The following is a 25,299-nucleotide window of genomic DNA, read 5'->3' as shown; positions in this document are numbered from 1 at the left end:
TGGAACCGACATCACGTTCTGAGGCAGTGAACCTTTTATTATAAATAGCAACAGTGCTGCTTTAATGCCTATGCATCTAGGAAAAAACAGCAGTTTATCATTTGGCATCTTCATACAGTTTAATGTTTGATTAATACAGAAGTTGCAGTACTTCTGTCTCATGTGCAGCACAGCACTTAGTGATCAGATGAGATTTTTTGGTGGTATTATAAAGACAGTGCTGGGAAATACTCTAAATTACTCTAATATTTCAGAATGGTGGGTCTGTCCTTTGCCACTCACTCTGCTGGAATAACCTACAGCAGTTACAATGGACCAAGCAATGATCTGCATGCTGAATAGATGAGATTCCAAAAATGGTATCAAAAATCTCAGTAACAGAAGTGCCTATACTTAGGTCAAGATTATTAGGATTTCAGGAAACAAATTACAGGTCTCACACAAATTAATGATCTCCTTTCCATGTCACAGGGAGATTATTAATACAGATTTGTAGAACAATTAAGTTTGAAAGGGACCTCTTAAGGTCATCCATTACAACATTCTGACCCCAAAAGCCAATCTTGAAGTTACATAAAGTTAACTCCTCACTCATTTAATTCTTGAATACCAAATTTTGCAACCTCAGATATCTATTTTTGGTGCCTCAAATAGGAGCAGAAAGAGGAAGAGATGAGCTGAGAGCCCCCACCTTTGCTACTGATGACATAAGGGGTGTAAATTTTGTTGGCACAAGCACAAAGGGTCCACATGCAGACTTCAGCAACAATCAGTCTTCTACTCCATGTATATTATGTTTCTATGTTCAGACAAATTTTGCAATGTGTTTTTATGTGAATAATGGAAATTATTTCTAGAACTTAGAAATTTGTTATTTACCAAAATCCATCCAAAACAGCTGACAGCAAGGCACAATGTTCAAGTAACTCCAGCATCAGAACTTCAGGCATTCGAATAAATGTTTCTCTTTGTCAGAGCTGGTGTGATTAAACTTACTTATAAATCAGGAACATTTTTGCAAAGCTTGTGTACTGAGTGATGAAATCACATCTTCCTGGTAACCCCAAACATGTCATTTATCTATTTATCTCCACCAGAATACAGCCTTTAATGAACATAAAGGAAGTGTCACCAATTATCCCTAACAAGAAATCTGCTAGCAATCCTGACTCTCCCTATCTGTGTGTGACATGGAGGGGAAGGAAGGGAAGTGTAAACATATATTAATATAAGCATATATAAAAGCAATAGTTGCCATTTTCACATAATGAAAAATCTTTGAAAAGTGTGAGTTAGAAATAAGGATTTGCCTTCTCCATATATTCTGTTTTTAGCAATTCTTGCATATGAACTAATATTCAGTCTTCAATTTTCTATTGGTATCTAAGTGCAAATCCTGCATTTTTTCAAAATGAACTATTACATTTACAAGGAACTGTAAATTGTAATACTGACATTTCTTTGAGGTCAGATTTTTTTTTTTCCATTTAGAAAGAAATGAAGCAATAGTAATTTGTCACATGACTGAAATATGTGCTGCTTACACCAACTCAGATCAGCAGGTGCACTGTGCCTGAAGTACTCCCTCCTATTACTACTTGTCAGGTAAAATTTATAATACATGAAGATGAAAATTAAAAGTAAGACTGAACAACCTCACTGTGCTATGGAACTCTATGGTTACAGATGTTTAAGTACAGACAAATTGGGAAGAATGATAATTAAAGTTACAGTTCTACAAAACATATTAAACTGTCAACAGCTAACTCAAGCAACTTTGTAAGAGTACTGTAAATAGCAACATTCTAGAAAAAAATCCACTGAGGATATTTGAAAGCTCAAAGTGTATTACACAGTCAACAACACATCTGAGTGTATGAACACTTCAGTGCAACATAGAAAATAAATAAGAAGACCTCAAAACCCCAAAAAAATTCTGCCAAAAAAACCTCAACCCAGCTGCAGGAATAAAGCATCTTGGATTAATTTAAGATCTGGCAGGTAGTTAAGACTCACAAGGATCAAATATCCTGTGCCTCCAGGGCTTCTGGAGCACCAAACCAGTGTAAATAAAGCTACTTTAGGCAGCATTATCCAGAAAGGGCCAATGCTGTCCTTCAAAGCAGCCAAGAGAATGATTTATGTGCTTTGCTTGTGCACTAAACTAAAAGAACCATATATATGATATTCCCAGGGGAAAAAAAAAACCAAAAAACACACACAAAAAAAGCTCAAATCAAGCAAACAAACAAACAAAAAAAAAACCCACAAAAAATCCTAGCACCTCAGTACTCTTTCAATCAGTATATAAACTGGTTTCTTTCTTTTCTGTTAACTTTTGATTAATTTTCAGCTTTAGAGTAGTAATTGTTGAGTGCCTTAAGTGGCTGCATGGAATCCAATACAAAGTGTATGCTGCACCCTTTTTCACCAAATTCTTCAGTTTATTAAAAGAGGAATTACCTTGAGCAGCTGCTGGACTGCATTTAGCACTCAGCTTATATCTTGGTGTATTTATCACAGATTACCTACACACTGTGGCTGGTCATGGTCACTCAGCAGAGCAGGACTTGTCCTCCAGAGCAGATTCAGGGCCCTTTGCCTTCCATGGGCTGTTGGGAACACTCAACATCTCACCCTACACCAGCCTTTGACCAGGTGAACCACAATGAGCAATGAAAAGCACTGCAAAGGCAGCAGATTTTGTGAGGTGGGCTTAAACAATTCATAAAGGACATGCACATCTCATATTTAACAATGCAAATTCACTAAAACCACAGCTTGGCTCTTCTTTAATGGAATTTGGTTTTCATGTCAGAGTGCTTGCAGCACACATTGATGCTGGTTTGCAGCTGGCAAAGAAGTGCCACTGACTTGATTCCTATCCAACATTAAACAAAGTACCTGTTAAAGAGCCTAGCTTATTTGAATTCTACGTTTTCATAATATTCAAAGAACTGAAACTACACATCACAAAAAAAACGATTAAAAAAACTATTGTTCTTAACTACCTTGCTCTCTTTAGGAAGCACACTCAGCATAATACACTGCAGTGCATTTCTGGACAGGTAGCCTTTTCCCATAATGGAAGAAAAACTTTGTGTTTGTATCCTTCAGTTATGAAAAAGCAACAGTTTAAACCCAATCTAATTTTACTGCCTATTTAATTGCACCTTCTGGTGCCTCACGCCTGAGAAGTGATTTACGTTTAAGCAGATAGGTTCAAACACTGCTTCAACAAATTAATGACTGAGAATTACCCACTCACTGAACCACAGCCAGGGTTTGCTGACATGCACAAACCTGAGCCTGGGAGACACTGCCTGCACAGCAGCAGCAGCTGAGCTCTGCCACACAGCACCCAGCTAGGAGATGACCCTGGGGAGTCAAAAAATTCAAGGTGAAATAGAAAAAAAATAAACTTGGCTTCTGATAGCTGGAGCTTATCAGGATGCAAATTATGAAATCAGATTGTTTATTTATTTTTAGCCCATATCCCTCAATATGAAATTCAGCTTAATTACCTTATGTCTCTGACAGTAATAATTGCCACATACAAGATATAGAGGAAAAGGAGACACACAGTTACTATGGAGTAAAGAGAAAAGCTGACAGAGACCAGATTCAAAAGTTTAAATCTTTCTGGGAATTCAGAAAGTGATATTCTATCCATTTTTCTATCAGAAACAACACAAGAATAGAACTCTCGCATATATATCTGAAAAACAAAACTGAAGTTGTCACACATTGCTCCCCAGCTAAAGTGAGTGTTCCTCTGTTCAAGAGCTGTGCCTGTGTTTCTCTGCTCTAAGAATGTAAAGCAAGGAGGGTTTCTCTCAGCACAGGCTCACACAGCACAGCTGAACACCAGGTTCAGGTTGGAAAGAAGCAAGAACTAAAGAAGAATTAAAGCAGGTATTTCTATATTGAGAACAATGAAGGAAAAAGAATTTCTAAATGCTAATTTGATTGTCATGCAAAACAATGGTCATAAGCATAAACCTAGACAGGGAACCGAATTTAGAACTTCATTTAAATTAATTAAAAGCTGAACAAGGAATTCAACTACGTGCACAAATTCAGCGTACAAAACCACTTTTCTGTATTAATTTGATGAGGAAAACAGAGCTAGAAAGATTGTGTAACAGCAGCAGCTGTTTTTATATAACATTTCTTGATTCATGTGAGGCAGCTCAGGTGGTTAGATTTTTAGTCATTTCAAATATTGTTTACACAGATCTCCATAAGTATTTGTGTATCTGTGTACCCACACCTAAGAGATATTTCTATCTTTCCCCCTTACTTCACATTTAACTTTGAGACAATTTGATTTCTTCTATCACTGTGGATTTGGAAGGACAGCTCCAAAACAGCACAGTAAAGGAAGGCAAATATAATTTACGTTTTTTCTAACTGTTAATATCTGCAGTGCTTTTGACATTTTTACTGCTTCATTACCTAAGCAGCAGCACTGTTTTAGCCACTCTGGGAAGTACACATGCCTGACACCACAGACCAGACCACTCTGAGACACCTGAAATGGAATGCCAATAATGCACATCACACAAGTGACTCAGAAAATGAAGAAATTGATACAAAACACATCAGTCCTGTCTTCCTTATCTAAATCTATTCTTATCCGTCTTATTCCTAAATCTACCCCAAAACATGTTTATCTCAATTCTACCTCTGCAGAATTTGCATCTTAGAGCCTTTATTGCATGTAGCAGTACTGCACAACCAGGGCACTTATGGCCTTGATTTCCTGGTTTAATCTCAATTTCCTCCTGTCTGTTGATACAAACCCTAACTTTAAGCTGCAAAAATGCTGATATCAGCCTGTAAGACATGAAGCTCCTGTGTTCTTTACAAAATTTATATCAGACAATGTTCAGAAACCAATCTAGAGTGAGACAGCTCTGAGTCAGATCCAAAAGGGATTCAATCCTTACTGCCATGAGTACAGGACAAGAAGTTTGACTGCAGGAGCAGTGCTGTTATTTTGATAAGGCTTTCTGTGAGAATGAGGAGTGACGGTGACTAAAAGAAATGCCTTTTATTACTCTGAAAATGTCAATTCTAGAGACTAAAGCAGGCACTTGCTCAGCCTCAGCAGTGGCTGCTCAGCCTGTGCTGTGTAAGAAGCTGTCAGGGAGGGTGCACAAGCTGTTTTTACTACTGAAAGATGAACCAGTAGATATTCACCTAAATGGTGATCTCATCACATGATACACAAAGGCATATTCAGAATCCAGACTCAAAGGAAACATCTCCAACTAATCCTAAGAATTACCAACTATCCTTCGATGGAAAGAGAAGGGATGGCAGTACTAGAGTGTTGCCCTAAAAAATGAGTATTCTACACTGCTTGAATACTGAAGATTCTGTAGGCTGGATAGGTAAGAGATGAAAATTTCTGGTTTATAGTGAGAAACAAGGCACTTGATTATTTTTTTCCTCATTGCAGATCGTTTACTTTTCCAAAACACATTCAATTTCCCACTTCCACATGCTATTTAATCATATCAAAATCATGCTTTACTTTAGAAGAGGATTATATCAGTAATTTTCAGTAAGTCCTATCAGGGCCCTCCTGGCATTAACACCACATTCAATATTTCATTAATTGGGACCAGGTAGTTCAGGCCATGTGGGAGTTGACGCACAGTATTTCCCTATGCCAGATTTTAATTGAGAAAGCTTTCATTCTAAATAAAAAAGGAAGCAAGTAAAATCAAGCATGGGTGGATTCTGAGCATAAGCACTACAGAAAACTCTCTCTGGAGCACATTCATGCTGCTGAACCATCACTCAAGATCTAAACAATTATACAGGATCAAATCCTAACTCCTAAAAATGCTGTTTAAGAACATAAATTTTGAAGAATCATGAAAAACTTTTATCAGCTGTGTCTGTAAGTCTTAACAACAGGAGGAATGTTTTGAATTTGGTTGCAAATACTGAGCTCACTTATCCCAGTAAGGAAATGGATATCAAGACATGGCCTATGTGAGTCAGCTTTTCACCTCTGCTTATTATCCCAAACAGATTCCAATCTTCAAATATCATCAGACCATCCACTACATTTCTATCAAAATGCTTGGCCTTCCACTGGCAATTTGTGAGTGCAGTTTTGCATTGTCAAAGTAAAATTCTTTAATAAGCAGAAGGGTTTGCAAGTAACATATTCCAAAATAATGTGCAGTCATAATTTCCTCATTGCTTCTCCATATTTAAAATACCCTGTAATATATCATGTAAGCTGTTAAGAGTCTATAAAAGTTTTGTCACAGATGCAACCCCAGTTTGGAATAAAGTACCTTCACTTGCAGTTCCTAATCTAAACAAAAGAGTTTTTATAAGAGCAAGGAATGGATATTGATCAAAAAAACTCTGTTCTCACTTGCTACACTTTTACCTTTAACACTGGATTTAAGTAAACATAAACTATGGAAATATGGCATGAGTGTAAAAAATATGTATATAATTTATATTTTGAAGCAGTCCTTGTTGTCTCCCTTCTTATTCAAGTTTCACAGCATACATATGGGTATGAATAAGCAAGGGATCTTTCATCCTTACTTCACGAACAGCAGCTTGAAAAATGTTTCTGATTAACATAAATGATAATACACGTACATAAGGCTGTCTTTCAAAGAGGTTTGATAATTCATAAATGAAATGTTTACACAGATGAGGTCAAGCCAAAAGGTTTGCAATATAAGTATTTAATTGATGTAAGTCTGTTCATCACTGCTAGGGAGCATGGGATGACTTCAAATATTCACTACTGAATGTACTTGAGCAACTTGCATGAATTCTCATTCCAATTTTTAATTACTATACAGTCTGTAAAAACAAAAATCAAGAGTCAGATTGCTCTTTTTTTCTTTTATCAGAACAATTAACATTAATGACATATTACTTCACAGCACTTCTACACATTCATTATTAAAATAATAAACTGAATGAAGTTTGAACAAAAGTATAACAATACCTACAGGTACAGATGCTTGCCCTTAAGAATATTTCTATCAATATTTCCTTAGCCAGTGTTCATTAGGAGCTTAAGCAAGGCTTAACAAAACAAACAAACAAACTCCCAAGAAATTACTGTTAAAAATATTTATAGCATGTTGAAGCTTTTTTCCAGGTGTAATTTTCCTCTTGGACTGCATACAGCTTTACTTACATAACTTAGTTTTTGTGGTTTTATGAAACCATAAAATGTGGACAAGGACTTCATACCATTAAACAGACCTTATTCACCCAGGAAGGAAAGACAATGAATTTGCTTTCACTTGAAACTTTTAGACAGAGTCAGAATTCATGTTTCTTGCAGTCCATCCTGGTTTTTCACCTAAGATAACAACATAACCAAACATGATTTTTTTTTCTCTTAGGGTTTCCATGGCTTTAATTTTTATCTCAATCTTAAAATTAAATATTAAAATTAAATATCCACCCATCCACATGGAGATGCAGACATTTAGTTATTTGGATTTATTAAAATCTACTCACACTCATAACAGCATTGGGACATACGATTTGGCAGGGTAAACACAGGTTTAACAGCCTAATTGCTTGGAATTTTGCAGATCATTATGCTAATGCCTCTGCAGCAAAATGCTAAATCACAAAGAATTCTCCTTGCTGACTGAGAAGGGAAAACTGGGACATCCTGGGGTGATGGGAAGAGATTGCTCTTCAGGGACACTCAAAAGGGATTTTCAAACCCACAGGACCACTGAGCTCTGCCAGAGGGAAGACACAAAGCCTGACACAAAACATCAGGAATTACAACTTTGTCTGCCCAAACAGGGACTCAGACAATGACACTTTGCTCTACCATGGCTCTTGGGAGGAAGATGGATTCATGGAGCTCTACAGGATACAGACATACTCTATACAAGCAAAAAACTCTGCATGTATTTGCAATTTTGTATTGTCCAGAATTCAACTGGACTTTGAGCTAAACCTCATTATTTTGTTCTCCAGGTCCCACTGTACATTTTGCTCCCTTAAAGATATTCTCTTATGTAAACAAACCTGACCCTGATCCCCCAGGACACCCAAACCTGCTCTGACCCCACATCCCAGACTCACAGATGTGCTACAAAAGCAGACTTGCTTGGAGGACTACGAATGTCATAGTGGCAAGATTTTTGCTTTGGTAAAATAAAGGCCAAATGAGAAATTTGATGAATATGTATTTTGAAAGAACAAATATAATTTAAAATGTTGCTCCAACAGTAAACCAGGTCAAAATAAAAAAAAATAAAAGCTATCAACACAGTTAGTTTGTTAGCTCCTCGTGGCACTAATATTTTCTTCAGTTTTCTGAAAAAGTCTTGTTACTGTTTTCTCGGATCCTATGTCCACATTTAATCACCAAAAATGCACCTCCACTACACACAGCAGATGTGTCATTAACTATTTCTGAAAAAAGGTGAAATAAAATCACCCAGCATGAGAAGACTATGGAATAAGCCAACACTAGCAGATGGTGTTTATTTTGTCACTGCTTGTGTTAAAAATTGTCACCTATTTCATCAGTATCTTTAAGGTAGAAACTTCATGCAAAAAGTGGAAAAGCTGCTTTTTATAAGCTGTCACAGAACTCCTTAAAATAAAATATCTTCTGTTTGTAGCTTCCAGTTTTTGGGACATGGTGCATTACCCAGGAGATTGATTTGTGTAACTCTGAGGCCATCGAGTGTTTTGCCAGCAGCTCAGCCCTTCACCACACAACCTCTTTTGTTTCTTTAGCACATTTCAAATCCTGTCTTTCCAATACAGGTGCTGCTCAGACAAATTCTGTAACATTGCTCCTATAAGAAGCACCTGGTAGAACTGTCAACTTGTTTTCTTCTAGGACCCATTATGCAAGAAAGTTTTACTTCTCCCTCAGGATTTCCTATATTTTCCCCTATTTTATTTTATCATGCATTTTTGGCTGTGTGGTTTGCAGTCTCTGGCTGAAGTTTCTTAACAAAACAGTTGCATGAAGAGTAATTGCACAACTCAGATTTGGCTGTTTAAAGAAATCACTGCTAGAATCCCATCATAAACCCAGGTCTTGCTTTTGTTGTTTTGAAAGGACACCCACTAGAATTTGAACCTAAAAATCCCCTTTTAGTGCACTGCAATATGTTTGATTGACTCATTTCTTTCTCTCTCCCTGGCAAGTCTTCTACTGCACTCCAGTTCAGGTTGGCTTGCACATACTAAGAGCTGATACCCCAAGCAGCACACTTTTACATTTCTTTATATATATATATATATATATGTATATATGTATGTATATGTATGTATGTATGTATGTATATACACACACATATACTCAACATCATACTTCTGGAATGCTTAAAAATAATTATTTTTATAAATATCTGGAATTTTGCTACATTAGTTTACAGCTCTAAAAATAAACCAGGGCTGGTCTGGTTATTTTCTTTTTTGCATTTCGTTTGTAATTCTATATTCTTATTTTGACATAGATTAGAGATCTTGTTGGTGGGGGGAGAGAGGGGTAGTTGAGGTGAGTTGTTTATTGTAGTTTTTAAAATCTACTAGAAATTCTCCTTCCAAAAAAGGAGTACTCAGAAGTGGTGAGATTTAGGACTACTCCAAATACTAGTGAGGGGAGATGTTTTTCCTGTAAGACAATTTTATTGTCTTTGCTTCCAGAGCCAGACCACAGATCTGACAACAATCTTTCTGCCCGTATTTCTGAACCACTGACCATTCTAACACCCATGTTCAGCACTTCATCTCCTTTTTTGTGGCATCTTTGACCTTGGCATAGCAAAGGCAGAGCAGATCAAGAAACTCATCATTTTATTAGAGCACTGCAAAGCAATCTGCTCTATGTGAGCACACATGAGAACAGGATACCTTTGAAATGCAAAGTCTGAGGGCTCTTCTCATGGTGATACAAAGAGTCCTCTTCTGTTGACACAACATGCACACTGAAAGCTTTGCAACACTATTTGGATGCATTCTCAGCCAGCTGAGGCTTTAAACTAAGGTTAGTGCCATCTGTCTGGTTTTGGCAGCATCCAGATTGATGTAGAAAATCCTATGGCACTGTTTAAAAGGAGCAGAGATAAAGCTTGCTTTTGGTCAAGTCCCTGGAATTATTAACATCAAAGATCTGGCTGATATCACCAGGCAGCACATCTGGGTCAGCAAATTCACTTCACCTTTCTCACCACATTCAGAGCATTCAACAAACTATTCCACTACTCAGATCAGATTTAGCATGTCAAAGAAGTATGACTCATAAAAGTCATAAAAGGTAATGTTTTTCTGTGGCTTGTCTCAGCTCAATTATTTTCTGAAATGCATGTTAAATCAAGCCAGTAGCAAGCATTAAGACTCTCAAGTGTTTTTGAGTTGTGATATAGTTATTAATACATTTTCACATTCTTCTTAATTTCTAGAGCTCTGAACACAATACCAAAAATTTAAAGCAATATATCAATCAAATGTGTTTGAATTGAGAGGAGAATTAGGATGCAAGGTAAAAGAAGCAAACCAAAGAGAAACAGTATTTTGTTTCTATAGAAGCATCAAAGCTTCAAATGAGGAAAGACATTTTTCAGTTGGATGCAATTTGTTAGGCAAAACCTTTCTGTGATCCTGGAAAAGGTATTCAAGCATTATTCTTTGAGATTTAGTACAGCCTAAATAGCATAACCCACTCATTTCACCTGTGCCAAAATCCTCCTGCAACACCAATAATCATGATTACTTCAGAAATGCTGAAATATGTACAGAATCATTTCCGTTCTTTATTAATTTCATCTTTATTACCAACCATACACACACCACACCTTGGGCAGTTTTTGGCACTGTACATCAGCACTATGGAAATTTAATTACTCTACCAAAAGCTCTGGCTCCCACTCTTCTAAGAAGCATGGAAACACAACAAACAGTCCTTATCTACTGCTTGAAAACACTCAACACTCACGGGCTGAATTAACTAGGAAAAGGTCACAGATGCTCAACCTTTCCAGAACCTGATTTAAGAAACTGTTCCAGTATTTGCCTAGTCACTGTTTGAGATTCAAAGAATAATGCTATTCACTGTTTTTTACCAAAAATTAAGCAATTATGGGAAGAAGTACAGCAGACAATGAGGGTGATGAGAAAACCTCGGTTTAGGTCTCATTTGAGTATTAAGCAAGCAGAGTATTTTTCCTCATTAGGGCCCTCATCTTGCAAAAGCATTTACTTAAGTGCTTAAAAAAGAGCCCAAACAGAAAGGCATCTTTCATGTATGTACTAGGTCAGAGGTGCACTGGAAGAAAATAATAAAATAACAAAATCCATCTTTCATCTCTTTAGGCAATCAAACACAAGGTAAAGTTTGCCAAGTCAAGGACAAAAGGCTTTATCAAAAGCAGCTGACACTGTAGTTAGCATAAGCATATAAAGTGAATGAAAATAATTTTTGAAGTCACCAAATCATTATCTTTGTACTAAAATTCCTTGAGATGTCTTTTGATTTATATTACTACAGCCTGGCAACTTTTATTTTTTCTAAAAAAGTGCATTGCAAGTTTTTTTCCCCAAACATCCTCTTCCTCCTAAAGTAGTTTTGCTCTCAGGGAAGCACAAGTGTGAGAGTGTGTGGGGAACAGTGGTACTCCAGATACCCCTGCCTAGCCATGCAGGATCCCCTACAGACCCACAAAAACCAACACAACTCCCTGATTTGCACAGCCCCTAAGGAAAAAAAAAAACAAAACTTCAGGGGCACATCAAGTGGGGCTGTCTGAATCTCATACTCTTAGATCAAAAATATTCAAATCAAGACAGAAGATGAACATTCATCACTAAATCTTTCACCGATTGAAGAATCTCCAACAAAACTTGTGTCCCTTGCAAACCTTTACCACTGGAACACAACATATGCGATTGCCTTGGTGAAAATACAGGTGCAGGGACCATTTTGGTTTAAAATTATGCCTGTGACTACCCAGAGCTGGCATCTCCTCCAGCTCTCAGCTCTCCTCCCCTCATGGAACAAGCCTGACAACATGAAGCAGGATCAGCTCAGGGAAAACAGCTCCTTCACCACCCAGCCAAGCCTCCCAGCAAAAAACCCCTAAATTAGTTCAATCCAACCAGAAAGGTAATACTCAACAAAAATGAGTAGTAGAGATCAGGTTTATTCAACGGAATATAAAAACCCAGGAAGAAAAAAACAGCCAACCAAAATTTCACAACACATAATAAACAGAACATACACAGAACAAGATTAAACTTTGCACAACACACAAGTTCTAAACTGGGTTCTAAGTTTACAAGGAATATAGTTTAAGCAAAATAAAAACCTTACGTATTAGAGAGTTCTTTGCCTCAGCCAGCTGCTGCCAGCTTGTCTGTCTGTCTTTCAATTTCTCAGAAAGGTGTGTGTGAAAATCTAAATGAAATAAAACAAATAACATTTTAGAGATGGCTCTTCTTTTCTTCCATTCCATTCATTTTTGGTACAACACAGCCAATAGAATGTTTCATCTCCTCCCACCCAAAGCATTCCTCAAGAGTCAGTAAAATACATTACTCTCCATTATGTAGAGGTTAAGAATTCTTTTATCTTGTTATCAATGACATTAAAAAGCAAATTGAGTAGTAGTAGTTTGGTGCAATCTTGCTTTCCAGGCAGTCCATATACCCACTGTCAGCATCATTAACCACAATAAGGTCTGAGGGCATCAAAACCTCTCAAAAATCTCTCCTTGGGTAGAACTTTACCCAAAGGCCAGCAGAGCTCCCATACAGGATGTAGAGGAGGTGCTTAATTTCAAACCAGCTTATTTTCAGTGTACTATCCATTACTCCTATAGTCAAATACATATCATTACATCCTTTTAAAAGATAATTTTTACTCCCTAAAAATAGACTCCTAATTTGGAAAATGGACATTTTCAGTTGTAATAACAATTTCTTACAAGTTTATTGCAGCAGCATTATGATTTTGACTCTCAACATAATCAAGCTCATTCTCCTGCATCTCAACTAGACAAGAACAAATGAAACTCTACTGTTGCAAGGAGATTATTTTTTCTTTTCAGTCTCATAAAACTCTCAATTTTTAGGAAAACACATTTTAATACATACACACAAAAAGCCCCTTTACTTTTGAATTTACTCTCTCTTAGACTAAAAGAAAGGAACTAAAATAATCCTGGATTTTGAAAACATGACATAATCAGGGAGTCCTATTACATTTGAAAAGCTTGAAATCAATTGAGAAGTATTATTGAATTTCCTAATAACATTAGGAAAATTTTCAGATGTAGTAAACAGGAAATATAAAGGCTATTTTATTTATTTCCATTATTTTCCTTGCAAAAAAGACAACCAATAATTAATGTATGGTCACTCTAATTCTTGTTTTTCACTGTCTGTAAGTTTTTACTGGAAAATATTTATACTTGGTGCATCTCATATTCAAATCCTTCATAATATTTATAAGATAATAATTTAATATTTCACGCAACACTTAAACAAGTCAACAGTGGAAATGTGTTCTGCAAACACAGCAATTTATTATATACAAAGAAAAAAGTCAACACATTGACACAAATAAAAGAAGAGCTGACCAAAACAATAGAAAACAAACCACTCTGCACGCTAGACAACAAATTAGCTATTTGTTAGCAGCAAAAATACTTTGCTTCATGTGGAATAAGGTGAAAGAATGACAGCTCCTGAGTCTTACAGCTCTGGCTTTGGGGGGGAAAGGAACCTCAAGGGACAAGTTACAACAATAAAAACCAGAATTCACTGCACTGGCTCAATGTCTCCCTGCCATACAGAAAGTGAAATTTTGCTAAGGTACAGCTATAAGACATTTTTGGGTACTTTGGCTCACATCTAATTAGTTCAGCTTTACTTTTATGGCACAGACTTCTGATTTACAAACAAGGAAGAAAAAAGATTTTCAGGAACACTTATCAATAAAGAGAATTCAAAGAACAATGTACAAGTCAAGCAAAGAAATGTGAAGGGCAGAGCACTGTGCATATCAGTGTAAAGATGCTCTAATTAAATAATTATTGCAAATTTCTTCTTTTGATATTACTAGCAATTTTCCCCTACAATAAAATACTAAAAGTTGATATTAAGATTTTAAAAATGGAAAAAATTAAATATAACTAAATACATGCTATGCAGGAATAGATCAAAGAGGAAGTAATAAAATTGTTTCGTGAAGCTTTTTTCCCCTTTTCTTTTTTCTGTGAAAATAGAGCCAAACTCTTAAATACAGTGCAATTCTTATGCAGTACCTACAGTTAAATTAAACCATTTTAGTAGTTAGCAATTATTTCTGTTATATTCCATCTCAACATATACAAAGTTTTGAAATCTTTAATGTCTCTATTTCTGTTTTAATACTAGCTTTAGCTTTCATTTATCTTTTATGAGGAAAACCAGATTTAATCCATCAATTAATTAATCTATTGACATTTTCTCACGTTACCCTTTATGCTTGTATATGTTACTGAATCTGCTATTTTCTCTTTCACCTGTCTGTGGCCACCTTGGATATTTGATCCTTATCAAGGACACAGATGAGGACATCAAACTGTTCACCCAAGGAAGGTGAACCATCCTTTTTTTGTGGGAAGCACCTAAAACTAATGGCTAAAGCTCAAGTTGCTAAGCATGGTTTTTCCAACAATTAAAAAAGAAAAAAATTTTCACCAGTGCCCAAAGGAAAAGAATATTTCAATGTTAAGACACCTTAAAACAGTGTCATCTGAAGGGAGGTCTCCATGGGCATTACCTTCCTTTGACACTCACAGGGAGTTAAACCTAATTGCATTTAGGGTTATCTCTAGCAGCTACATTTGGAATCAACCATCCTCAGGAGGACTATTCTTCTAACTAATCTACTTATTAGGCTTTTATTCAGATTTAGTACAGCCTTTTATTAAAAAAAAAAACATCTTGAAGGGACGGTAATGGATTTTGCAATTATCAGACAGGAAAGAGCAGACTATGACCTACAATCTTTGGCCTTACCAAAAATTAGGAAAAGAAAATCTTTTGTAAGTAAATCTTTAGAACATTAAGTTAATTTTAGCCCTTATCAGACAGCACAGTTATATCTGGAAATGTAAAACCTGTGTGAATTTCCCGCGCTCCTCCTTTACATTTCCTTAAAATACAACCCCTCCCACAGTAACTGGCAGGGAGAAAGAAACCAGTTTTCTGTCCTTGCCTTTCAAGGATGAGCAAGTAGAAGTTTTTGGTTTGCAGTCTCAAGCCTATTTTAAGCCAAAAGCCAGCACTGATACAGGTGATTTTAGATACCAGTACAAATCCTGGCAGCATCTTTTGAAGACTGAGAAAACAGCTACTGCAGTTCTTGACCTGCTCTCCCATGAGGAATACATGTATTTTAAATATTTCTCTAAATTCTCTCCCAGCCTCACAGCCCCCCAGGGAAGCTGCCACTCTGAGGAGGTTCATTCCCTCCCACAACTGGGAGGCACCTCTGGACACCACCAGCCAGAGGTTCTGGATCCCAGTGCAGAGCACACCTGGCCCCACAGGATATTTCTCTGTCCCAGGAAAGAGGCTATCAAATACCCAAATATTCTCTTGTTCTTAGTTCTAATCCCTCTTTTGAGCTCTCCTAGCAACTACTCGCAGCCATCAGCAATCCAGGAACAAGCATCACTCCTCTCCCCTCATCCCCAGTTGTTTTCTTCCATTGAAGTTCTTCCCTTCATAGTTTAAGTAGATGCTTCCTGCTATTCACTATAAATTCCCAATCCTATTATTTCACAGATATTCTGGCATTTTGCTGTTTATCATTTTCCAATTGGCATCACTAAAAGTCTGGCAACCGATCTTGTAAGATGTGCTCCACCCTTTTGTGCTCCATTGTTTATGGTTGGGTTGTTTGGGGGTTTTTGTATGCATGAAAACTTCCTTACATTTTATAAGTCCCTTCCTCCACCCATAAGTCTTATGTCTCTCAGTCAACATTGATCTAAAAAATTACTGTGGAACATTAAATATGACCAGAGCCTAAACATCCTCCTAAGCTCTGTTCTCATTTCTCCTCTTCTATTTATCAAAGTGGCATAACCCAATTTTTACTAGTAATATACAATAAAAATCTGGTTTATTTTTATAAAGTAGCACTTAAAAAACCTTGAAGAAAAGCCTTACAAATAAATAGCCTGAATTTCTCAAGCTGCTTTCCTTCCCTCCCTATATTTTCACAAAAACATCTAGTAATAAACTCTTGCTCCTTTCCTGTCTCATCTGTGTGGCTGAGACCTGTCCCAAATATCTCTGATTTCCTTTTTACTGACCACTTTCTGTGAGCAGTTCTCCTCTGCTGGTATCTCAGTGCATTTCCATTGTGTTTTGCTCAATGATTATTGCTCATTATTATGATAAATGAGGAACAGGAGAAAGCCCATAAGAAGACTTTCTCAGTACCAGACAGGTCAATGCTCTACTTTGCCCTCAAAAACCAGGGTTTTTTTCCCCATCTTATTCTGCCCTAATACTTCATACCATGTCTCGTGGGCAGATGGTACTCAACCAGTACTCAACCTCTACACACACCACCTCCAGTTAGAAAAAAACCCCAGCATACAAAAGTCATACACAAAGGCATGGGAATGAGAACTGTTCTGCAACAAAAAGGCCACACAATTTTTCTTTTCCCATATTGTCTTGACAGAATTACTCTATGCTGTATTACTCTATTATGTTCTATTGCACATTTTATATCCAATGTTTTGTTTGATCTTTTGTGAAAGTTGAGTTCGGTTCTCTCTCCTCCAAAGTGCATTCAGCAACTCAATTAGGCTTAAAAAGCTTTACCTTCAGCATGTACTGGCAGCTCTCAAGCACAATTATTCTCCAATGCAGAACACCCACAAGACATATTTATGCGTATACTTCCACAAAATAATATGTTAACACACCACCCAACGTTCCTGCAGAATTGACAAACACTACAAAGGAAAATGCTCCAATGCAGTTCAAGCATATCTGAAAGTACATTTTAGTTCAATGAACTCCATAGCTAATATACCATTTTCCCTCTCCTCAGCTTAAAGATAAGGTTAAAAAATGGGAGTCAGAAGAAGTTTTTACTTGCATTGCAATTTAAAACTTCCTAAATACTACAAGTATGACCAGCAAGAGATGTCATGTAGAGGAGCTGGTTTCCAAGGGCACTCTCCATGTCTTTTACAGAGAATAAAGCAATTATTTAGCTACATTAGCAACAACAACCGAGAAATTAAAATGAAATATTTTTGTTTTCATTTCCTATGGAGTACTAAAAGCATTGGGATGTCTTTCTACCATAAGAATCACAGTGACATGCATAATTCAGTCAGCTCTTAAAATGCAGAAATGTGTCTATTTCTTTATGTAGAAGTCTGTTATAACTATGAAGTCAAAGTTAACTGAACCTAAATTTCAAGTAGATTTATTTAAGTCAAATTAAATTATTTCTATTAGTCTTATCTCCCAAAAGAATTAAATACAGCCCTATTAAGTCCAAATGATTATGTCTACATAGGAGTGTCAATCAATTTCACAATATCACATTAAGATCATGCCAGTAACGTAGCTGGTAATTTTGACAAATCTTCTCAAATTCCCCTGAAGAGCCAAGCCCTAATGTCTAAAATATTCATAACTGCCTCTTAATTCAACATGGTCATTATTTCACACAAAAAGTAAAACTCTAATTGGAAATTTCCCAACATTTTTCCTTCTGGTTTTACTTTGCCTTTTGAAGTAAAGGTCAATTCAACAACGATTACTTCATGCTGTTAGGAATGGTTCAGTAGCCCCATACAGACCAATGACTCAGTTACTAGTCATGATTTAATAATTATGGAGATATAAGTAACAATTCTCATGGGAATAATTTATTAAAAATTAAGAAGAGCTACAAGCAGCAGCTGAAGGTTCTCTATAGTTGCTTTCTCTTTTTTTAATACTTTTTACATGCAGGCCTCTCACAAATAACACTTTACTCTGTGCCAATGACTATGTTTTTAGATCAAAAACTAAACACCTGGAAAGACCAGTAACTCTACTGTTAAAAACAAAATTAAATCTTGAAACGAGTTATCCTTACATAAGTATGGTGACAAAACTCACATGAATGAAATTTTACAACAGAAGCTGTCAGGTACAAAGTTTAAAACACAGAGTCCTGTACCTGTCAATTATGGTACCCACTGCTTTTTCTCCTCACTTTGGCAATGCACAAAACTGCATAAATAAAAACTCATGGAGAAGATTAAAATCAGTTTAAATCCTAGAAGTAATTCCATAAAAAATAATTTTTCTCCTTATTGCAGGATATGTATTTTTCAGCTCAGTCAACCAGTAGAAGTCTTCTGACCATACTAATTTACTACATCTTCTGTAGAATTAGGAAAAATCTAAAGGTAGCTGCTCTTGATTTTCTCCAGCAACCTGAATATTCTGCAGACATTACAATATCCTGCCTACCTCTAACACTGTAGCTCATTGGTCATTTAAAACCAAGGAAGCCCCTAAAAATACAAAGTGATTGAGATGAGTGTTATAGCAATAGCAGTGCCTCACAAAACAAAACTCTTGAAGCAATAACTTCAGCATCTGTCTTCCTCATTATTAATTTATGTTCTTCACTGTTAAGAATTATTGTTTTTAAATTGCTATGGCAAGTTAATTGATGAGCCTCAACCACCTTTAAACCTACTTTTACTTACTGATCTCTATTGTCTTTCTACAGCAAGTTCTACTAGTGAAAAAAAAAATCAAATTACAATTTTCAAGTAATTTAGTTGGTAAGACCTTATTTGTCATCTGTGCCTGTAAACAATTTTGAAGAACTAAGAACTGACACACAACTCTCAAAAAGACAAGCTTGCAGCTTCACTGTGGTTTCTGCTGGGGAAAAAGACATGAAGAACAAGATTTCTATCTCAAACTTTACCAAATATCTGTTCAGTCTCTATAATGAGATCACCTATAGCTTTGAAACAAAACTATTCTCAGGACTCTTTGATAAAGAATGTAAGTACAACCTGTAGCAAATCATATCAAAGATATTTTATAGCTTCTCTAGCCCAGGGAAAAGTATAAAACCAGAATAAATACATGAAAGTAATACTTGAGAATATCCTCTGTAACTCCAGGAGCTTGTCTCTCCAATTTCCTAAAAATGTTATTCAACAGCTCTGGTTGGATTTTTCTTCCATCAGTTCCTCAAGTCTGGCTCCGAGCCAGTGTAAATTGTTAGTATTTACAATGTCCAAGGACAAGAAGTCCTGAATGTATATGAGGTGGATTTTTGTTCATTTTGGATCTGCCATTTGCTAATTTCATGCTGTCTAGTTTCCACACAGGTGAAAGGCAGTGAGCAATCATTCCTTTTTCACATTTTTGATGTCACTCACTGCAGCAGAGGCTCCAGCCATGTCACCAGTGGCTTTTACACTAAAGAATATTAAAATAATACTTCACAAGGAAACTGTGCCATACTTTGGCTAAGTAATCTCACTACCTTTTGCAGTTCAACTGTATGATTCTTTAAGTGAAAGAACAAGAATTCAACATATTGTTCAATGTTTATGGACCTTCCACACCTTTCCACAGTGGCAGTGATTATATTTTCTGGTTTCTTTAAATAAACTTCCCACTGATTGCTAGTTTTATTATAAGAAGAGGTTTGTTTGCATTATTGTAGCCTTGCATGGATATCCTTCCACAGGATTGTCCACTAACATAACTTTCCTGAATCTTAATAGACAATTCAAAGCCCATCATAATTCCTCAACATTTATCCATTTCACCTACTGTTCATACCTACCATTCACATTTTGAGATTATTTAGGAAATTTTCAACATCTCTGTCTTCACTACAGTGCCATACAGAAATCAATTGTATCAGTACTTTCCTGTTTCTCCAGCTCATTCTATAAAGCACCAAAATTAAGTTTGCACAATGAACAGAACAACAAAGGGCAGGAAGAGGCTGTAATGCTCAGAAAAAGCCCAGACAAATTCAGCTCTTTTCTGAACCAACATACGTGACCTCACACATGATGGCAGCTGCCCCCCCCTGCACACAACATGGGCTGACACAAACACACTCATCTCTTTCCTGATGGAACAGAGCCCTCCGTGCCCAGCTTGTCCAAAATGCACAGAAACTGCCCTGGACAAGACAGACATACACAAACCCATCACAGCTTCATGCTGTGCAGAGTTACAGAGAAAGAATTACACTCCCTGACTCAAAAGGGATAGGAAATAAACATAGACAATACTTTCTTTCCTACCAGAAGGATATTTATGATGTGAAAAACACTGCAATGTGTTCTATCCAAGCTACAAATACTGAGTCATGTGGTGATTGACCTAGTTTCCTGTTAACTTCAAGTGTATTTTTAGTTACTCCTTGTTAATTTATGTTTTCATTAAAACCTGAGGGATGTGTCTTTTGAAGCCTGCTGGAGAATGAATGGAGATGTGATGCTTTGCAGAGGATGCTGAGATATTTTTCCCCAATGTTTTCTCTCTCTAAGTCACAGGTCTAGTAGGAGCTCAACTGAAGAGCAAATAAACATCATTTGTTTACCTCTATCTTATCCTTCCTTCACAGGAATTCAAATGCAAATGAAAAATAAAACAAGCCAACAAATGCATCAAGTGGTAGAGCAGTGTAATGACTCCAACCAACAGAGTCTGTGCTCTGCTCACTGCCACAGCCTCTGCAATCAGCAGGACTGGCAGTGACATCCCCTCTTCTGTTTGTAACTGAATACTCAGAAAATCATCCCAGTATTTGTACAGGAGTGATATAATTAATTTTCAGAATTTTGTGGAACAACATTTTATATAGACTATTAAGGAGATTACATTGATTTGAAATAGAGCAGAAAACCCACCTAAGAAAAGAGCCCTCTGAGAGCTTCCAGTCATGGAGAAGATGCATTAAAAGGGCTTTACTTTTGGGAAATGATGAGCTTAATTTCCAGTAAGTGGAAACTAATTGTTCTCAGACCACAAATGCAAAATCAGGAAAATCAGGTCCACTGTTGCCAATTCTTTCTTAGTATGAAAATGGACCATAAAACTTCAAAATTTATGTATGGACTCCAAAGGTTCACAGCAATCCAGAGCTGATTTTCTTTTTGCTTGTTTTACCCCTTGTCTACCACTCAATTAAATTACAACATTAGATTTTGTGTAGTAAACAAGCACAAAATACTACATCAGGGCCTAACTTCAAATGAAGGCTCAATTTCAGTAATGATCCTGATAATTATATTAGGACAGCCTAGGTTTCCCTACAGCTTTCTATTTTTCAAATTTAAAGAGAGTTATGTGCGTGATGACAGCTCTGTGTGCTCACAAGACTATTCTTACTTTATCCTGTCTACTTTCACACTCTCCAGAAATTCAGTTTTAAGCTGCAGTTTTCAAGTATTTTGTCAATCACAGTTTATCAAATGCATTCTGCTAAGGCAGCTGTCAGGACAAGATTCAGCAGTGACAAGCTGTCTCAGCTCCTGTTCATTCTACCCTTTTTATCTCTGAGGAGGAGAAATACTCTGGCTAGAAAAGGCTTTCTACCTGTTCACTAAACAGGCAGTGGAGTCACTGTTGGCAGAGCTCCTGATCAACAGAATGAGGACTCCCAATAAATTCTCAGCAGCCCATTTATGCCTACTTTTTCCTTATCATAAGTGCTGCTCTGAAAACACTACTGGCACTCTGCACACAGAGGTGATTGAGTAAAAAGACACAGTGCAGGTTGTCAATTTATCCTGAAATAGCTTCTAGCGGATAGATAAAAGCCTTCTAAACCATAGCACAAGACAGTGCTATTACACAGAATCTCTAAACTTCCCACAAAAAATTCCAGAAAAACACTCTGCCCTCTGTTACACACACACACACACCAAAATTATGACATCAAACACAACTACTTGTGCATATAGTGAAATATCAGTGCATTCTGAAGTATTTTCTTATACATCCTGGCAATTAAGAACTTAATGTCATCTCACTCTGTATAAATGATATTTCAGAAAGGCTAAAACTGGGATTATGCCAAACTTGCCTTTTAGCTTTAATTGTGTTGACTACATTACCTAAAAGAATCTTCACTTATAATGACAAATCATGACTGGGAAAACATGTATAAGTCAGATTTTCTCCTCCTCCACATATATTACCATGGAAATGCCAAAAGCGTAAGACAGTTCACAGACAGCTTATCTCCAAATATTTTAGTTGATCAAAATGATGCCATTTAATCCTATACATGGTCTGTTCTGGGATGAAGAAGGGTGTCTGAAAAGTAGAGTCAGTGTTAATCTACATCAAATGCTTCTGCTTTTGGGAATAGAATGAAGAAGTTTCAGTCTTCATTAAAGAGAAAGCAAGAAAAGGCCAAGTAGTCACTTGAACTTTAGAAGTGTTAAATAGTATTTGAAACAGGCTGACATTTGAAAATTTTCAATGGTTGTCCATTTTTTAAGTGTCCATCATTGCCCATAAATGTCATATAAAGAAGAACAAAGCAATAAATGGGTCAGAGTAATTTCAGAAATAAAAGAAAAATCATTAGGATATGAATAGGAGCAATTAAAGTGCCTTAGCACAGTGTCTCATTGCCAGTCCCAGCATGAGAGGAGAGAAGCAGAGCTGGAGGCAAGAGCAGGAGCAACAGGAAGGAGTCAGAGATAAAAAATACAAATAACACAAGAATGACCTTAGGTGTAAACAGAAATCCAAGTCTCAAGTCTACATGCTCCTACAAAAACTACCTCATGTTCACAGCTAGTTTTCCACTGCATGCTCCATGCTTGGCCATAATGGAGCAACAAACTACAAAACCTTTACGAAAAACTGGAAAAAAAGACTTGAAAGGACAGCCAAGAAGGCAAGAAAACAAACATTACTGGTAACAATTCTGTTAGAGCTGGGAAAAAACTTACTGAAAAGCTCCAAGGACCAAGAATCAGAGGACTGGCCTGAAGAAATACATTCAGACTGTAATAGCATCTTATTCCTCCAAGGTAAATAAACTGGACACATCACACATCCTTTAGATCAAGGATTAGATATTGTCCAAACACTAAGGCTCTGTTTAGAAGGTGGGAGGGGAGGGGACTGGCTCTGTCCAGAGGCTGTATTTCCTTTTCTTGCACTCCTGGCGTGGCAGTCTGCATGAGCTCCTACCTTCAGTTTGTGCAGGGCACAAATCCTGAACACATCCCTGTTGTTCAGCAGATCCAAAGAGTGCATGGAATGGAAGGAAAGCATGCTCATGTATAAAATACTGCACAAAGCTTCTTCTTTGCCAGCTGATGCAAAAACATGACAAGAGATAAGCTTAGAACATGGTAAGACTTTTCATATGCTAGTAATTTTAGATTTTCTTTTTTAGTGCTAGCCATAGGACTAAGTTACATCAGTCAGAAAAAATAATTTTCTGCTTTGAATTTGTGTAATATCTGCCAAATAAGAGAAGATGACACAAAAGCAGGAGGGGATGACTCAAGTGAAGGGTCATCCCATCAAGAGACCTGTTTTCCCAAAGTGGACAGACTGTTCCTGAGCCCAGCAGTGATCCTCCAGCTGTCATTGCTTTTATCACAACACCTATGATGCAGGTTGGGTCATTAACTCAGGACATTAAACATGCCACCAGCCACCCGTGGCCAAGAACTGCATTCAATCATCTGGGAGCAAAGGCATGTTTTTGAAAATAGAATTTAAACCTGGATCTTTTCTGGACACAGTTATGCCTATCACTGAGAAAATCCATACAGCTGCTGACCCCGTTCCAACACAGAGGAGCACTGAGCTGTAAAACCAGCACTCTTCTGAAGGAGACAGCAAACAGAGCTTGGAACCATGACAAAGCAGAACCTCTGCCTCACAGAGGAAGTTGCAAATTTCCTAGTTCACCTCTGGATGGAAAAAATTTACCAAATAGGGTATCATGATACAATTCACACAAATATTGATCACGCAACCAATGGCACCCTGACATCTTAACTAGCCCCACCCAATTACTTGGTGGTCTTACCCCATCACAAGCATTTTGAACTTTTTAAATGTCCACATATCAAATCGTAATTGTCAGTCATGACAAACCCGAGATATCATCTGGTACACAGAGGCCAGCAGGCAAATCACATGATAGTGATCTTAACAGAAAGGGACCACTACAAGGTGAAAAATCACTTCTGGAAGGTTCAAGTGAGCAAATATCTCAAAGTTCATCTTTATGACCTTTCCTTTCACCATCTAACACTGACACTTTTAAGCTGTTACTTACTGGTCAACATGTCCAGCATGGATTAAAAACCCATATAGGTGGGATCTTTACCTAAATTAGGCACTTAGACCTTGGCCAGATTCTTTACAGAGAAGCCAAACTATTCTCTGCAGTCAGAGAAGAGAAATAAGCACTCCTGAGATGTGTTCAGAGGGGGGTCTTGTCCACCTAACCTAAATGAGTGAATTTGTGACAGACTTGTCTTCCTCTGGAAAATATCTAAAAGCACCTACCACTCCCTGCTGACTCCAGGAGGAAAATCAGCACTTCAGATGAAACATGGCTTCACCAAGCACAACATGGACACAGAACTGAGCAGATTAAAGCTGAGCATTGGACACTTTGCTCTTTTAATCTTCAGAACAGAGTGCAAAAACAACCTCCCTAAAAAAATAAGTTCTTGCATGGCTGGATAACATAAATTGGTAAAGCAAGGAAAAATGTTAAATTTAAATGTCACTAAGCATGAACAATCCTTGCTGTGTTAAAGTGTGAGTAGTGCAGCCCAGGAAACAATTCACTCTGAAGAGAGCTCAAGGACTGTGACTGAGCTTCCACTACTTTTCACCTAATTCCTCTGGCATTGCTCCTGGATTCTGAATGTCCAAGCAGTCCACTTCTTGCACAGATATTCAGATTCTATTACACATCACTGGTTTGAGGTAAGCAGTGTATACAGGGACAGCAGGTTTTAAATTCATATTCAAAAAATCATACCTAAGGACTTTAAATGGAGAACTACCATAATCTCAATATTGAAATATCTTTTATTCTACATGTTACAACTTATTTTTACATGTTACAACTTATCACAAATAGGACATACTGAAAGAACACCTACAACAATTCCAGTAGATGCACAATATTAATTAACAGAAAATTCCTGCATTAGATGTCTTTTGTACAGATTCAATGCAGAATTACATATTAACATAGCAGTT

General features: G+C 36.9%; 1 protein-coding gene across 1 annotated transcript in view; it reads right to left on the bottom strand.

Moving 5' to 3' along the window:
* Positions 1-25,299, bottom strand: part of TENM2 (teneurin transmembrane protein 2) — a 616,146-nt gene that overhangs the window by 277,366 nt on the left and 313,481 nt on the right. The window contains exon 5 of the mRNA XM_021528631.3: positions 12,353-12,436. Coding sequence (XP_021384306.1) covers positions 12,353-12,436 — 84 coding nt within the window. The remainder of the gene's footprint in view (positions 1-12,352; positions 12,437-25,299) is intronic.

This window comes from Lonchura striata, chromosome 15 (assembly GCF_046129695.1).
Source record: "Lonchura striata isolate bLonStr1 chromosome 15, bLonStr1.mat, whole genome shotgun sequence".
Classification (NCBI taxonomy): Eukaryota; Metazoa; Chordata; class Aves; order Passeriformes; family Estrildidae; genus Lonchura; species Lonchura striata.
The sequence above is the reverse complement of the archived record's forward strand: the minus strand, read 5'-3'. Positions and strand labels throughout refer to the sequence as shown.